Source organism: Lagopus leucura, unplaced genomic scaffold, assembly GCF_019238085.1.
Source record: "Lagopus leucura isolate 7727_CA_CO unplaced genomic scaffold, USGS_WTPT01 Super-Scaffold_739, whole genome shotgun sequence".
NCBI classification, from domain to species: Eukaryota; Metazoa; Chordata; class Aves; order Galliformes; family Phasianidae; genus Lagopus; species Lagopus leucura.
In genome coordinates, this window is record NW_024962255.1 from 19,634,294 (window position 1) to 19,651,463 (window position 17,170).

The 17,170-nt window shown below is 35.9% G+C and overlaps 1 protein-coding gene across 1 annotated transcript in view; it reads left to right on the top strand.

Annotated features, from left to right (window-relative positions):
* Positions 1-17,061, top strand: part of TBC1D12 (TBC1 domain family member 12) — a 34,709-nt gene extending 17,648 nt beyond the window's left edge. The window contains exons 4-14 of the mRNA XM_042863023.1: positions 4,293-4,408; positions 6,328-6,410; positions 7,813-7,930; positions 8,282-8,388; positions 8,862-8,942; positions 9,458-9,552; positions 10,272-10,343; positions 12,118-12,246; positions 12,555-12,664; positions 14,191-14,449; positions 15,355-17,061. Of these exons, the coding sequence (XP_042718957.1) occupies positions 4,293-4,408; positions 6,328-6,410; positions 7,813-7,930; positions 8,282-8,388; positions 8,862-8,942; positions 9,458-9,552; positions 10,272-10,343; positions 12,118-12,246; positions 12,555-12,664; positions 14,191-14,449; positions 15,355-15,423 (1,239 nt within the window). The 3' untranslated portion in view covers positions 15,424-17,061. The remainder of the gene's footprint in view (positions 1-4,292; positions 4,409-6,327; positions 6,411-7,812; positions 7,931-8,281; positions 8,389-8,861; positions 8,943-9,457; positions 9,553-10,271; positions 10,344-12,117; positions 12,247-12,554; positions 12,665-14,190; positions 14,450-15,354) is intronic.
* The last annotated feature ends 109 nt before the right edge of the window (positions 17,062-17,170 follow it).

The following is a 17,170-nucleotide window of genomic DNA, read 5'->3' on the forward strand; positions in this document are numbered from 1 at the left end:
CTGAAATTGGTCCAATGCATCTGCCTCTTTGAAAAATCTTCAGTAATCCCACGGTTGATGTTAAACAGGAATAGCACAACTTTGCTGCTTTTCGTTCTGTGGATCTGTTACTGTATGTGAAATAGAGCAGTAATGTGACTGCTCACTGATATATGATGCCTGTGGTTCATGTTACATGGTTCAGGTTCTCTCATCTCTTCTTTATTGGGCACAGAAGCTCATACCTTCGTGTGTTTTTGTAAGCAAATAGAGATGAAACTTGATGCAACTTATGAAAAATCCATTTGAGGAAAAATAAAGTAAGTTAAAGATGAGAAATGGATGATGTTATTTGGAAGGTTGATCTAGAAACTTTTCAGCATCAGTTTGGTTGTTCTCTCCTATTATGTGAGACATGGTATTCTTCCCTGTCTGTAATCTGAAAGTAAGAAACAAATGTTCTGTTTGTCTGAAATCATCTGCTTTCTTAGTTCTGAAAAAAATACCTAGAGCATGACTTGAGAATCTTTCAGTGGTATCTGTTCTTGCTATAAACACCATCTTGTTTTTAAGCGTCTTACAGCCAATTCAGGTTCAGTAATTCTAACATACAACTTGGAGATTGGTGTGCAAGAGGTGGTCCTTATGCATTAAGCAGAATTTCTGCTTAAATAACTTAGTTACCAGTTTTACCAAAATGACGTAGGGTGCCTTTCTAAGAGACTCAATTTTGAAAGGGAATTTAAAAAGCTGCAAATTGAAATATCTTTATCATAAGCACAGAGGCAGATCTATTAGCAAAAAACTTCCTGCCCCATTTACCTATTACCTGTCTTTAGGTTAATAGGCTTATCTGTATTTCAGTAGGAATAAATACTGGAAATTCTAGTCTGTCTGCATATCAGAGTGCTCTTACTAAGTTGTCATAATGTTTTTCAGGAAAAACATGCTTTTAATTTGTTTGCAGCTTTATGAACGACAGTAGATGAGAAGATGCAGTTCTGGTATTAATAAGGAGACAATTAAAAATGGGTGATATCTAGATTAGATATTAGGAGGGAATTTTTTACTCAGGATAGTTGGACACTCTCTGTGGCCTGGAGAGCTATGGGTACCCCATTCCTGGAGGTGCTCAAGGCCGTGCTGGATGGGGCCTGGGACCCTTACCTGGTGGAGGGCACCCAGCCCATGGCAGTGGGGTAGGACTGCATGGGCTTTGAGGTCCCTTCCAACCCAACCATCCTGTGATTCTGTGAACTATTTTTGCTTGCTATTAAAGCTGATATTTATTTTTTATCTATTTTGAGATAGGCTGCAATAAAGAATTTTTAGGAACAAAATTACTTGTTGTGATACATGTAATCCTTCCAAAATGGTTATTTTTTATCCTGTGAGCATGTCTTGCAACTCTCGAAACTTAGCTGTCAGTTGTTCTATCCTGTGGGCGCTATGTCCTGCATCTTATGTTCTTGCCTTGTCAGGTGTTCTAAATTGTTTTTTTTTCCTTTGAAGTAAAATTCTGTGTCAGCTCTAGCTTTATATTCAGTGCTGAGAATTTCAGATCCTTTATCAAATGCTTATTGGAACCTCTTAAGTCTAGTAATACAAGGAGAAACCCATTCCAAAAAAAGGAAAAAGTATTTTAGTTGCTCAAGTTAATGAATTTCATGCATGTCTGAAGATTCTTGGATCTAATCTTTCATAGTAGATATGTTTCTTGAGCAAGAAGCATCTTTCTTCTGATATTTGGAGAATGTTTTGTCTAGGGAAATGTACAACCTTGACAGTTTGAGCTTGAAGTTATTTTGGTGGCTGTTTTCTAGTAATGCTTAGAATTTCCACGCTACGAAAAAACTGAATGTTTGTAAAGCATCTTTAGTTCCAGGAGCACAGTTGGATAATGACTTCTGCCTTTTGTGGAAATCACTGAAGATTTTTATGCCTTTTCTCGCCTGTTTCTTACCTGTTACTTTTGATAAGTGTGTCAGTACCTAGCATATATGACAGCCAGATACACTAGTATCATTCAGATGTCTAGCTTGTAATTAGATGGTGAGAATGTCTTCGTTTCTTATGGCTTTCTGGTGCTTTTAATTTAACTTATATTCCTTCATACCTAATTCTCACACAAAAAAGAAAAAGTTGGTTCCAGCTCAGCTTCTTCATCTCTGACTGCTCAGTGAACTTAATTTTGTTGCTCCTGTGACTAAGTACTGGAAAGTGTAAAATTCAGTCAAGAATTTGAGAGATGGGAAAGCTACTGCCCTTCAGCGGTTTGGGACTAGTTCTTCAGCACTGCAGGCTGGGTGCTGACCGTGGGCTGCTATCATTCCCAATTAAGAATATGCTAGAATAGCCTGAGGTATACAAGGTGGAAGGAGTTCCTGTAATGTCATATGGTTTGAGGTGGAATTAAATAATTTTAGGCTCTTAAAATATGCATGTTCATTCAACAGTGAATTTTGAACTTGTTTATTTTTGTCATGCTTGAGTTACAAGAGAATTAATACTGGTTATTTAAATCCAATTGCTGAATATATTCGTTTGAATGTGCCAACTGATATCGGATGCATATTGTTTTCAATCAAAGTTGTCTTAGGAATTACCCTTCAGGAGAGGATTTTGTTGTAGGAAATCTGTACCACCTATTGCACATGGCTTTACCACTGAGAGCAATCTGGGCCTCCTCTGCTCTCTGAAGCCTTCTGGGTGGACCTATCAAATACTGGTCTGGGAAGCTCCTTGGGAATACTGGGTGCTGCCCCTCTCCTGAGCATGTGTGGGGCTTCCATTCTTGGGGCTGCTCAGAACATGGCTAACAAACACCTTGCACAGCCTTGCTTTGTGTGGGGAGCTGGGCTGGGTCCTTTCCATCCTCACTGATTCTGTGGTGACTTTCTCTTGCGGGGAGCTTAGGCCCAATGTGGAAGAACAGAAATTTTATCTAAGATCGTTAAAATAGGTCGGGTAAGAAGGCTGATGGACAGAAAACTTTAAGCCACCTTAAAAAGAATCAACTTTGTCTTCTCAGGAAATCTGAAGCTGTGTTATCATTTTTATAAGAGGTATTTTCCCATTTATCTTCATGGACTTCAACTGTGTAAAGAGCTTTAAGATATTTAAAATTGTCAGCTATGTTTGTTTAATGCTGTCAATGAACACTGGACATGTAAAGTCCTCTGCTTGTTCCTGGAAGAATAAGTATGTATGAAAAACTATGCAATAGGTGAGAGGAACAGTTTTTATAGAAGAATGTTTGGTTGGGAAGGAATATGACCGAACTAGTAATCTGTTTGTATTTTTGGTGACTTAACTTGAAAGTACTTTACCAAAATACCTTAAATTTGTTTTCTTTAAAAGATATTATAATATTTTGTTTGAATTCCAGCACACAGAAGATGTGTAGTGAACCTATCTGTCTAACCTTCATGCCTAAGAATATGAATCCACAGGCTACCTTTTCTTGGGAAGAAGCTAAAAGTCTTCTCACAGACAAACTTTTATATTCACTTAACTATAAGAATGGTAACTATAAGAATTGGCAGTATTTTTGTTTATTTACAAGGGCTATTAAAGAGGGAATACATAATTCTTGAGGTTTTCATTTGGCTCTGCTAAGCCTTTTTCCTAAGGACTACCTCATTTGTATTTCCCTGAGATTCTCTGTGGAAAAAGGAATAGGTTGTTTTTTTTTTTTTTCCTTCCTTAATCTTCTGTGTATTAAAGACTCTTAAATTTTTTTCAAGTAGACTGCATGTTTTTACTTCTGAGGAAAGAAATGATGTGAAACAGACTATAATTCTAAATATTGTTGTACTGTCACTGAGTACAGAATAGATGGTTCTAGGTAACGGATTCAGTGGTCTTGGTAAAGACTTCATAAACAAGAAGGGTACCACATCATAAGGAGAGCTAGAAACAAGAGGAAATAAATGGTAACATACATTGTTGGTTAGTGTTTTTTTACTCAGCTTTGCTGATTGTTTAAATGTACTTGCTCACTAACTATTACAGGAAGATTATGCAGGTTTTCTAACTATAACTCACCCCTAGGTGTTCTGTAGTAACATTGACCTAGGATAGATTAAAGATTAAGTTGATAGAAGAAACTGGCTTCTCAGTCACTTTTGTTTAGCAGTTCTGGAAAGCTGTATTGTCTTGCTATACATAATTTCAATTTGTAATGTTAGCTCCTTGCTGTCTTAAGTGATTTGATGTTATATATATAAATATTACTAGTAAGTATTATTCTCGCTAGGTTAGAAGGGAGTCTGAAAAGTTAAAATTACATTTTTATCAATAATATTGTTTAGGAATATGAAGCACGGACAGGAAGAATGTATAAGCCTCCACCTCCATCAGCAAGACGTAAAAACATTGAGTTTGAGCCACTTTCAACTACAGCTTTGATTCTGGAGGATCGACCAGCGTATGTATAACTGTGCTGTGGATCTGATGTTGACTGAATTTGTTAGATGTGAAGCTTATCTATGAGCATAATTCTTACACAAAAGCATGTGTATTATTCCATCCAACATAACAAACTGACAAATATCTCCAGAAGAACCTGCAAGTATATGAGAAATTTTCTTAACAAAATGGAGGTCACTGATAAGTTATCTGCTGTGTACTGGGACAGTGTTGTAGGCACCCTTTATCAGGAAAATTACTGAAGACTTACAGATTTCTTCCCTGCCATCTTAGTGTGCACTCCCTTCTCCTTCGCTCTTTCTGGACAATTACTTTCCTAGATCAGTAGGGAAGACTTAATAGTGGCAGTTAGCACTTCAGCAAATTTGGAGGTGGCTTACCAGAAAAAGAAGTATTGGGTAAGTAATAACAGGGGTAGAAAGAATTGCTTTTGAAACACAAAAAAATAAAAAATGAGTATTAAGCATTTCTAACATGAAGGTACTTGGCCAGTATAGTTAACTGCTTTGTTGGTACCAAGATAAGGAGTTCCTTAAAACTGTTCCTTGCTGTAGTTATGTTCTCTGGGCTACTTAAAACTACAGTTGAATGCAACAAAATGGGAACTGTTGATACAACAAAAACTGCATTAAATACAAATGAGAACAGTAATGAAAAAAGAGTAATACATTGTTCAATCTGTTCAGCTATATTGCCTTCAGCAGTCTGAAAGAAAGAGGAAGACAAGGTGACTAGGAACACATGCTGTGAGGGAAGCAAATAAATCAAAGCTTTCAGATTACACCTTGAGAAAACTTGTGATGGCATTTGTTTGCTTCAGTTAATTTCAATTAAGGAATGGCAATTGGAAATGTTTTCGTGGAGATTCTTTCAAGTGGTGCATAAGCTCCTTCAATGCTAAGACAGAAATATCTTGACAAATATCTTGAACAGGGGTGCAGATTTGTATAAAATTTTGTAAATGCATTATTTCCTTTGTCTCTGTGGTAGAGACAAAGACAGTAACGGTATCTGTCTATAAGAAAAATAGGAGTGCTATTCCAAGTGTATAGCATGCTGTCATGTCATTCTTGAAAATAAATTCTGCTCTCAGTTAATTCTGAAATTTTAAGAAAATAATCAGTTCTACTTGTAAAAAAAAAAATATATATATATAGAGAGAGAGAGAATCTTTTTTTCTGGTAATCAAGATCACTGTGCAACTGGGGAAAAAAAAATTGAAGCAGTCTAATTGATAGTTGTGTAGCATGCATCCTTAATTTTAGCTCTGATGTGATTGGGCTCTGTCCTTTCCTTTGTAATTCCAACTTTACCTGTTATTAAACAAAATCTGGTTATGTTTAATTATTAAAATTATGGATTTTAATTATGTTTAATTATTAATTATTAAATTATCATATTATTATATTATATAAATTATTACTTATTCATTATTAAAATTCACACATGCAAAAATTGATCAGAATAAATAATTGCATGAAGAACATCAGTATTTCTATATAGCTTCATGGAAACTTCATTTGGACATTGCTTCAAATGTTCAACAAATGCAGTCACTTCAGAGACTGGTGACAGACAAGTAAGGACAAACTCTTCTAGTGGTAGATTATTTTTCTATTATCAGTTGAAAGGAAAAAGAGCTAGAAATATGGAGATCTTGGCTGTACTGCAGTGTGGCTTAAGTGTGCTTTTGTGTCCTGGCTGTGCCCTGGAGGAAGCTGTAGGACAGCAAATCAACAGAAGTAGTAAAAGCCTGGTGGTTCTGAAGAAATAGAAATCTTATGCTGTGGTTACTGAAGCACTGATGGTGTGACAACTCCAAAGCTCACTTTAGAGAGAAACCAAATTAAATAGGTGTTTTGAAATGGTTCAGTATGTTCTTTGTGCGTACTGAATTCAGGAATAACTTGTTTTCAGAAATCTTCCTGCCAAATCAGTGGAAGAGGCTTTACGTCACCGGCAAGAATATGATGAAATGGTGGCAGAGGCAAAAAAGCGAGGTATGTTAACTGCTAATCATCACTATAGTTCTATTTAACTGTAGAGCAAAAATATCTTCTGGCTAGTAGATACAGTAAAGAACAACCTTGTTTAATATTCAGGATTATTTTCTGATACACTAGTGCATATAACTTAAAAGCCCAGCACAATTCTCAATTTTTTTCCTATTCCAGCACAGTGAATGTAAGTAGGTTCAAAAATCAGTTTAACTTTTTCGTTTTTAAGTGGAAATTTGATAATTTTTTTTTTAATACTTGCATAATGTGATTGTTGAAAAACTTTCTGTATGCTTGGATTCCTTTTTCAAGCAGTGTTGCTGCAGTTCTTGCTGAGAACTAAATTAGAATAAAGCTGACCGCTTAAAGATTATTTTTTTCACAGGTATTTGATATCAACTTCAATGTGAAGACAGATGACAACCTTGTTTTTCAAATCAGCTGTAGCTGCGAATCTTCCTACTTTCATTAGATCTGCTTTTTAAATTAAACACATTTGTTTCACTTGGGACTGTGGCAATGCATGAATAGTTTGTTGAAAGGACTTCTGTATTCTCATGCCTGTGTTCAGGGAATAAGCTATTTTAAGAATTCATGCTGCATATTTTACTTGGGCTGTTGTCAGTCAGATATAAGCTCCTGAATTCATTGAGCCTCTATGGATCTGTAACAACTTGCTCTGAAAGATGTAATGAGAAATCCAAGGCATATGACAATGTAAATACACTGCAAGAGAAGAGTGAAATCTGGTAAAGTATGAGCTTTGAAAGCCCAGTGATGTGTAATGTTTTAGTATGTGTGCCCTAGTATTCATTAAATTAACAGCTGTTAACACACAGAGCTTCATTAAAAGCTTAATGAAGCTGTTCAGCCTCATAAGTTTACCAGGAATGGCAAACTTTCCTTTTTGATTTGTCTAATGTATGCAGAAATAGAAAATGTCATTTCACAATGATTTTTTTTTTAGTGATGGCAAAGCTCAGTTCTTTCTAGCCTTTTTAATGTGAAGAAATCTTCAAATGATCTAACAAAAGACTCCTGTTTAATGGTTTTGAAGAATGGTTTAACTCAGCACTTGGACAGTTGAAGAAAAATGTAAACTGGGCAAATCTGGCATAGAAATAGCTCCAGCAGATATGAAACTTTGCATTGCTTTTTTATTGTTATTTTGCAGAGTAGAACATGTATTAACTATTTTGTTTGCATCTTGCATTGTTTTCATAATGTCTGTTTTTTATAGAATTACTTTGATACTTGCCTACAATCATCAGCAAGAGTATTGGTTAGCTCATGTGCAACTGCAATTTACCCTTGATCTGTCATCCACAGTCCACATAATTAGACAGCAGCTGAATTACTTACCTAATCACTTATAACAGAATTTTTAATATGTTTTCTTTAACAGAAATTAAAGAAGCACATAAAAGGAAGAAAATAATGAGAGAGCGTTTCAAGCAAGAAGACAATATTGCTAGTGCTATGGTGATTTGGGTCAATGAAATACTACCTAACTGGGAAGGCATGTAAGTGCAATTTTGTTTTATAAATCCAGCAAGCGTAGCTTCTCTCTCCTCTGGAAACAGAGGACCCACATACCTTGTTTTTCTTTCCATTTGTTTTGTGAAGTCAGTTTTTGTTGCTGTTGTTGTAGTACAAGGTCATTACAGAGCAACGTGAAATGTGCTTTTGGGAGCTCAGTGTTGTGAGGTTTTGGTTTGGTTTTTTTTTTTTTTTTAGTCGCACTTCAACATAAGCAGTGATCACTGAATTTTGATTTGGGAAGTAGCATGCTGTTTTTCTTTGAAGTTGCTCAGTAATTTCAGAAAACAAGATGTGTAAAATGCCTGCTTTTCTTCCCTGCCTCCCTGTTTTAGGCGTGCTACCCGGAGAGTTCGAGAGCTGTGGTGGCAGGGATTACCACCAAGTGTTCGTGGGAAGGTGTGGAGTCTAGCAGTGGGAAATGAGTTAAATATCACTCCTGGTATGCCTTAACGTATTATATTTTAGTGCAAAATACAGTTGGTAATTTTCAATTGAAATTTAGGATTTCTTTGCATAGAGCTAGGTGTATATTTTACAATTAGACAATCATAACCTGGTAAGTTATGGAAATGAAATTAAAAACTTTTAAAAATGTTTTTGTCGTTTAAAGGAATTGGGGGAGAATTGTTTAGTCCATAACTAATGTTTTTGATGAACTGGAAGTGTTCCAAGCCATTCACAGAGTAAAAATCTGGACGGTTTGAAACGTGATTTTCTTCCTGTAATTTGAATATTGACCACAGAAAGAGGCATAAACTTTGTGTGGTGGTATTCCAATGGCTAGCTGTACCCATTCAGTAGGAATCTACCTCTCACTCTCCCCACCCCTCAATGGTAAGAAACAAGCAAGAAAAACAAAGCCAAGTATACATAGCATGGAGACTTTTCTTATTGATTTGTTTTCACTTGCAGAACTCTATGAAATCTTCTTATCTAGAGCTAAAGAACGATGGAAAAGCTTCAGTGAAACAAATTCTGAGAATGATGTAGAAGGTAAGACCTTCAGAATGCTAAACAGATTTTTTTATTTTTACAAATACACAGTTTCACTAGTTTGTATGCAATTGCAGCATTAGGAACACTTGCTAAAATAGGAATCAAATCTGAGTCATTTCCTACTTGTTTTTGTGTCATGTTGCATTCGTAAAAAATTTAGATGAAATACAAAAAGAAGAGAACTCAAGGCCCAGTCAAAACTATTTTGGAAGTTCTGGAGTAAATGCTGCCACCTTTGCTGTGATGTAAAGAATGCCAGCCCTGGGATACAGAAAATTTGAGTTGTATGAAAGTATAATGAGGGCTCAGAAGGAATGTAACTTCTGCAGCTCCTAACCAGTCAATTTTTGAAAACTTTAGTGAAATCTCCATGCATTTTGTTACCCTTAGCTTTATATATAAAACAGAGTTTTTCCTTAGATCCTGAAAGACTTTATATGCATATGGCAGTTTTAGTCTGAAGCCTGTAGAAATATTTTATCACTTTCAATGACTTCTGGTTTTCCTTGCAGATGTTAGTGCATCTGTTGCTGATCGTGAGGCCAGCCTGGAGCTAATTAAGTTGGATATATCACGCACATTTCCATCCCTGTATATTTTCCAGAAGGTGAGAGTTCTGTAACTTCAGCTATACCTTTAAACATCTGAGTAATTAAACAAGAAGAGTAACCTAGCTAGTAAGTATGGAAAAGTTTTCAGAAGCTCTTGGTGTAAAACTACAGAAGTAAAATTACTTGGTCCTTTTCTACATACAACAGCAAAGAATCATGCCTTCTCTGATTAGATTAAATTAGGATGCTTACTGTGTTGAAGTGGTTTGTAAGTGCTTGTAAGTGAAGACTAATAAGGCTTTTTCTCCTGGAAAAATTGCATGCGGTTACTGTTGAGTGAAATTACTTGTATGCCAATCTATGAATATTCTCATGGCTTCTACAGAAATCCAGATGCATTTTAGTGCACATTTTCAGGTTTTATAATTTTTATACAGAGATGTGCATGCAAGAATGTATGAAATAATTTTTGCATTTTTGTATTATGGTAATTTGTGTTACCAAGAATTAACATGTCCAGTATCTCAAAAGGAAAAGCCAATCCTGCTTATCCTCACTTTCTGTTACGTACATATTGAATTATCAGTTTGCTACTTTTCCCTTAGCATCTCAAAACCATACAAGGAAATATGTAGGGTAAAAACTGATGGTGTTCTACATGTGAACAAAGCAATAAATCACAGACTTGCTTGTACCTTTCCATACTGTATATACCTACATATATTTATAAACTGGCTTTGAAAAGCTCTTCTTCCCTTCTCTCTTCTTGAATTAGGGTGGTCCCTATCATGATCTCCTGCATAGTGTTTTAGGAGCATATACATGTTACAGACCAGATGTGGGATATGTAAGTATTCTGAAATGTTTATAGCTCAGCAGATGTGCTTAAAATATTTGCCTGTTAGATAAGTAGATCCTCTAAACTTTATGCTACTAGAACCTCAAAACAATTTAAACCTTGGCACTTACTCATTTGATTGTAGTTATGGTAATTCTAAGGGTTAATGAAATAGCTAAAAATGTATTGATATTACAGATGAGAATACTGTTTGGTTCACGCAAGGAACTGTTTTTAAACTGATATTTTCACAAGGCATTCTAACTTTGACAGAGTATCTACAAAAAAACCTGCAAGCAGCCTTCCAGGAAGAGCTCAGCCTGTTCTATCCCAGTGTTGTTCCCACTGCTGCCATTTTCATAGTAATGCCCTATGATTTAGTAGGTCACATCTTTAAAATCCAGCAACTCCATATTGGTTCTTCTGCCAAAGGCTAATTGCTCCATCGGAGTTTAGTGAGGATAAGATTGTTTGCAGGAAGAACTTAAATATTTAAAAAATAATGATAATAAAATAATAAATCATATCAGCCTACGAAGGCAGCTAAATAACAAATGCTATTCTTGCTTTTAGCCCTGGAGGGATCCTAGGAATGCTTTTCACAAGTTGTAATTGCTTTTGAGCTAAAGAACTTGAGACTGATCTATGCAACAGCATGTTATTTAGCCCAGGGTGTGTTTTCCTCTCTGTCAGATATGCTTACTACTCTGCATCAGTATCTAGCTGGCTTTTCATGTTTAAATTTTTTTAATTCTGTCATCTGTGAAATCATTTTTGGAGACCATAATCTTTAATTGAGATTACAGACTGCAGATTCTGAGACTGCTTGTTCCAGGGTGGAGTTTTAAAGGGCAAAGAAGTAATTTTTCGTGGATGGGCCTTCGCTTTCTCCCCAGGAAAAGATAATACAACTGCAGCTAGTCTGAATGTTTATGATCACACCTTTTTAATGCTAATGTGGCAGCAAGTTTAGTCTTATTTCTGTGCCCATCCATATCACAAAAAATGGAAAGTTGCTGGATTGTTTCTGATGCATAGCAGTACTTCCCTAGATGGTTAAAATATTAAGTGCATTTTTAGAATGAGGAGCAGGCAGCATAAATGCCTAGAAACAGCAAGCAGAATTATCATAATTGCAGCTGAAATTGGTAAAATTATTTTTAGTATAATAAATATTCAGATTATCACTTAACAACTTATTCAGATTATCACTTAACAACTACATGAATGATAGTCTCCACTTACTGCAGACTGAAGTGGTTTTTTTTGTTGTTGTTTTTTGTTTTTAAATAATCACAAAAATGTAAAAACTTATAGCTGACCACTTGAAAATAATTTTATGTATGTGAACAAATACTGTTTGGCAACTGGGAAGATACATATTGACTGTTCTAAAACAGAATTTTGTCTCAAATCCAAGTTATCTGCCTGGGTCTAAACTGTCCCATATGTGAGATTTTTCCTCATGTCTGCTTTTCTCACAGCTTAACAATGAACTTAAAGCCAAGTTGTGTCTTGTTTCCAGCCTGTGTGGTTTTCATTTTCTTGCATTCCAGGTTCTGGGAGGTTTCATGATTACAAGTCAGGGAACTTCTGTCATGCATCTGAAGAAACGTTCATGTTGAAATCTAATTAGCTGCATGTATAGAAATTATTTATCCTTGTTGCTTTTGCTCATCTGGAAATTATGTTTAATGGTGTTTGATGTACTGCAGGCTGTAAAATATTTGTGTAAGATGTACTGAGCTTACCTATGTTTGCTCGATGCTTTTCCCACTTGAAGGTACAAGGGATGTCCTTCATTGCTGCTGTGCTCATTCTCAATCTGGAAGAGGCAGATGCTTTCATTGCCTTTGCTAACCTTCTAAACAAGCCATGCCAGCTGGCCTTTTTCCGTGTGGATCACAGCATGGTATGCACATAGTTTTCTGGTTTTGAACCTTAGCATACTTTTGACTTGAAGCATATTTGACTTGTTGATGACTTCTTGTTGTCCTCTTGAATAAAGGAGAACTCTAACCTGTGGTTACAAAATTGAGAATACCAGACACTGATCCATAGAACACGTTCTCCTGTTTTGACTTTTCCTCTAGAAACACTTGTTTTCCCTATCCCAGGAGGTCACATTGTGCTATATTAAGATCCTCAAGCCTTGGTGGGATTTATTTTATGACCCTTTCTTTTAATGACTGTTTATGAAGTGCTTTACTGTTTTTGCAGATGCTGAAGTACTTTGCAGCCTTTGAAGTATTCTTTGAAGAAAATCTTCCCAAATTGTTTCTTCATTTCAAATCATACAGTCTCACTCCAGACATATATTTGATAGACTGGTGAGTTCAGAGAACAGAGCAAACCTAATGTTAAAGTGCTGGAACACTTTATATTTTGCTAGTTTGGGCTTTTACTCACCTGTCAGATCTGAGTCAGTTATGCATAACATGAGTAGGGGAGAGGAGGCTACTACATTGTATTTGTTTATGACTGACTGTAAATGACAAAAAATGATAAAATGAACAAAATCAGCTGCTGAAGAAAGTAAGAGGAGTATATTCTTGAAAGTAAAGGGTGGATGAAATACAGCATGTTGTACAGGAAAGTGTAAACTTGGAAATATAGCGAGCATTTTGAAGTAATGAATATTTGAAAGTACCAAACTATTTTGTCTGTAATGGAAGCCAGTAGTGCAGGCATCTTTCAAGTGTGTGTAGTGCTGCCAAATATTGAATGTCTCTTCCAAAGAGCCTGTAAAGTGTCTATTCATATATCTTTATTATATGGGTTATAATTTCCTAATAGTGTTAATTGAATTAGATGGAATTAAATAATACAGAAATGACACGTAATCCAAATACTTGGGAATGAAGAACTTCTGCTGTCATCTGTTGTAGGATGTGGCTTTGCAATAAGTGGGAAGTCTTAGCAGGAGCTCAGATTATACAATAGCAGCACTGAGACAGGAGTGTGCAGCCCAGAGTTTATACAGATGTGTTATGCAAGTAGTGCTGCTGTATTAAGTCCTAGAATACTCTGCTTCAGATTATTTGTGAGAAATGAGGACTTATTCCTGCATGTGTTTCAAAGATGGCCTTGAGATATTAAGAGCCCCTCTCATGAAGGGAAAGTAGAAGTGATAGCTATTGGTAGGGAGTGTTCTGTGGTTCCTGAAGCACTTTCCACTACAAATAATGGCAAAATGGAATACTGTGCTTTATGTCAAAGGGACCAAGACAAACTTGAGTGATGTTTTACAGCAGACTGAATTCTCTGCCTGTATATTATGAATGCTTTCTTGAAACAGATTTCTTAGTATCAACCACAATTGGACTTTGTCTTTTAATAGCAAAACACCAACTAGATTTTTCTGATCTTTAACATAATTATAAATTCTAAATATAGTTACTGGATTTTCAGTGCAATATATTTGTAGCAGTGGGATGTAGCATTCTACTTGAGGTATTTACAGCTTTAGATTTAGTTCAAAATCAAATGATAAACAGAGCTGCTAGACTGCATTGTTTAAATAATGGGAAGGGTTATGTTCTATGCTTTTGAGCGTTGTGGCTTAAGTTCATATTTGTATACAACACCCTTTTGAGTGTAAAGATGTTTGTAACTTCTCCTTCCTAAAGGAGGTTGTTTTCAAATAGAGGATTTCTTGTAGCATGGAAAGAGATCAGTTTCGGGATAGCAATTCTGAATTGAGAACATGGTAACTTTTGTGTTTGTGAAATACAGACAAGCAGGAATGCTTGAAGTAAGTGCTCTATTAGCTAATTTAGCTGAGATTTAAAGGAGGTTGTACTTTCATGTTTCCAAGTAGCTTAAGTTATAACTGTGCCTTTTTTCTCACTTGTAGGATTTTTACGCTCTACAGCAAGTCATTGCCACTTGATCTGGCCTGTCGTGTCTGGGATGTTTTCTGTAGAGATGGGGAAGAATTTTTGTTTAGGACGGGGTTAGGAATCCTTCGGTTATATGAAGATATTCTCCTACAGATGGACTTTATTCATATAGCACAGTTTCTAACAAAACTTCCAGAAGATATTACATCAGAAAAACTTTTTAGTTGTATTGCAGCTATTCAGATGCAGAATAGTAACAAAAAATGGGCACAGGTGAGTTTGATGTACGTGTGGGCATGAGTGTGTTTTTATATGAACATACATGAGGCACTTCTTTTAGAGGCTGTGCTACTTGCCTGACTTCTAAGCGATAGGTAACGCTACTCATGTGACATTCTGTTTTTAGACTTGTCTCTGATGGGAGATGCATCTTGGTTGTGTATTCAAAGAGAATCTCAATTTTTGTCATTGAGATGGCTACTTTTTTCCCTCTTCTTGGAAAACAAATTCAGCACTGAATATTAATTTGGGGAGCAATAAAATAGTAGTTAAAGAATCCATAGCTTTTAGTACAAAATGCTATGCCATAGGAAGATGAACATGTAAACCAAATTCTATTTGAAATTGACTCAATATAGTCTGTTAGTCTAAAGTGAATTGTAATAAGACCCAATTGAACAAAAAAGAAAGAAAAAATCTCTACAAACAGCTTTGTAGTGGGGCCTTAAAAGTAACTCTCCACCTTCCATTGCCTGTATGGGGATTCCTCCTAGTTCCTGTATGACAAATAATTGGAATTGCTGCTGCTGAAACCTACAGCTAAGTACAAGGGTGAAGTAGTCAGGTTTGGCAGAAAAGCTGGCTTGTGTTCTTGGCTCAACTCCTAATGTCAACTGAAATGCAAGGAATAGCTGGAAAGTAAAAGAGGACTTGGGAATTGTTTACCTCGTTGTATCTTCCCATATCCATGAGATCGGTTTTTTCCTGATTTTCCTAAGATGTTGGAAAAAACTCTTTAGACTTTGTAAGTATTTAGACTTTGTAAGTACTTAGTATTTAGGTTAATTAACTCTTTCCTTTGTAGTGTCTCATATTAGAAAGTTATTTCCATGCTAGTATTGTTGTGGTTAATTTTTTTGTAGGACTAACTTTTCTATATTTATTAAATGTGTTTCCAGGTGTTTGCCTCGCTTATGAAGGACAACAAAGAAGGGGACAAGAACCACAGCCCAGCACTGAAAAGCTAATCATTGTAACGTTGAGGTCAATTGAAAATGTGGAAAACCACTTGATGACGAAGGACTTCTCACATCACTTCTATGTGGAAAATCACTGTAGAAAGTGTGAAAAGTGAGAGAAAAATGATACAGCTCTCAGTGGAGTAATGAACTGATGAAATCTTCGCCCTTTTGTCAGTATTAGCTTTTTTGATGGGAAGATTTGTTTTCACACAGAATACTAAAACCTATGAAACTGAGAAGTAGAGGAGTTCGTATTTAATACTTCAAAAGAATCAGCTCAATGCAATAAACATTTCTAGTAACTTCTGTTGGTACTTTAAAAAAAAAATTTTTGAGGCATAACTTTTTTTTACAAATACCACAAAGGCACTTTTTTGGGGGGGATGAGGGAAATGCTGAATCTGAAAGGCTCCAAAACTGCTATCCAAACCAAATGCTTTGGTACAAACATTACCTCCAAAACAAACCGTTTAAAAGTATTAAGGACCAAATAAGGTTGTTTGGTATGTTTATGTGCAAGATGGTTACGATTTTGAGAAGGGGTATTGTCTTACTTACTTGGTTTTTTTTTTTTTTTTTTGTTTTTGTTTTTAAGTTGCAGCTTCATTCTTCAGTCTGGGCAAATGTAATTAACTCAGGAACCGTAGGAGTATTGTGCCCAAGCCTGTTAGAGCAAAAATCACGCAAACTTTAAACAGTGGTAAGACCAGGGCTATTATTTTCAGATGTACGGCTTTCAAAATGAGCATTTGTTTTGGTGTACTGGTTGTGCAGCTTCTTAAAAATGGGGTGGGTATTCTGTGAAAGGGTTTTGCCACCAGCAGTTTTATTTTGTTGAGCCATTGTTAGCTAAGATACACTAGTATGTAATGGTAAACACTACAAGCTGATGAACTATCTGCAGAATTTGTGTTGGTTTTTAACACTTGAGAGTCATGGAGACACTTCAGAATAATGCAGAGTATTTCTTGAAACTCTCTTATTAGCGTGCAATACTGGAAGCTGAAAGGCATATGGTTTAGAGATTCTTAATTCTTTAACATCGCTTAGCTGTGAGAAATGAGGTCATGCTGTACGTGTCACAGTGGCTGTTTTCAATGCTTTCTACTCTTGAAGATACTGTACAACAACTTCATGTTTTTGGGGGTTAGAAATACAAAATGGATAGCACTGCAGGTGAGGAGCACTTGCACTCTTTGGTCCATTTTTTGCTAATATTTACTGTAAATAAATTCCTTACATGTGGGTTTTTGTAACTGGTCCCTCTGTGGAAATCAAGTCCAAATTACCATTATTATGTATTTTTAAGTGCGGGAGGCTCTCGGTTGTCTGGTGTTTAAAGCGGAGTCTGCATAATTGGGGTGAAGATTTAGTGTGGTGTAATTACATTGCTATCTGGTTTAAAACTACGTATATACTATTCATAACATTACAATTTGAAATCTAAATGTCAGATTTTTTCTTAACTTATGTATTCACTACTTTAATCGGATCCAATTTGTCTTATATTTTTGCGTTATCTTGTACAGTTTTCTTACTTTTCAAGTATAAATCTGTATATAACTGTAAATAGAAGGGACGAAGCCTTCCTTTAAGACCACTAGTAACAATTCCTGTGTAAATAAAACTTACAGCAGAAATGCAGCCTCGTGTGTCTGGAGTGTATTTTTGTTGCAAAGCAAACCGCCCCCCTCCCTTACTGCGCGGTAAGGCTGCAGCACGGCAGCCCTAATCGCCACGCGTCTGCTCATAT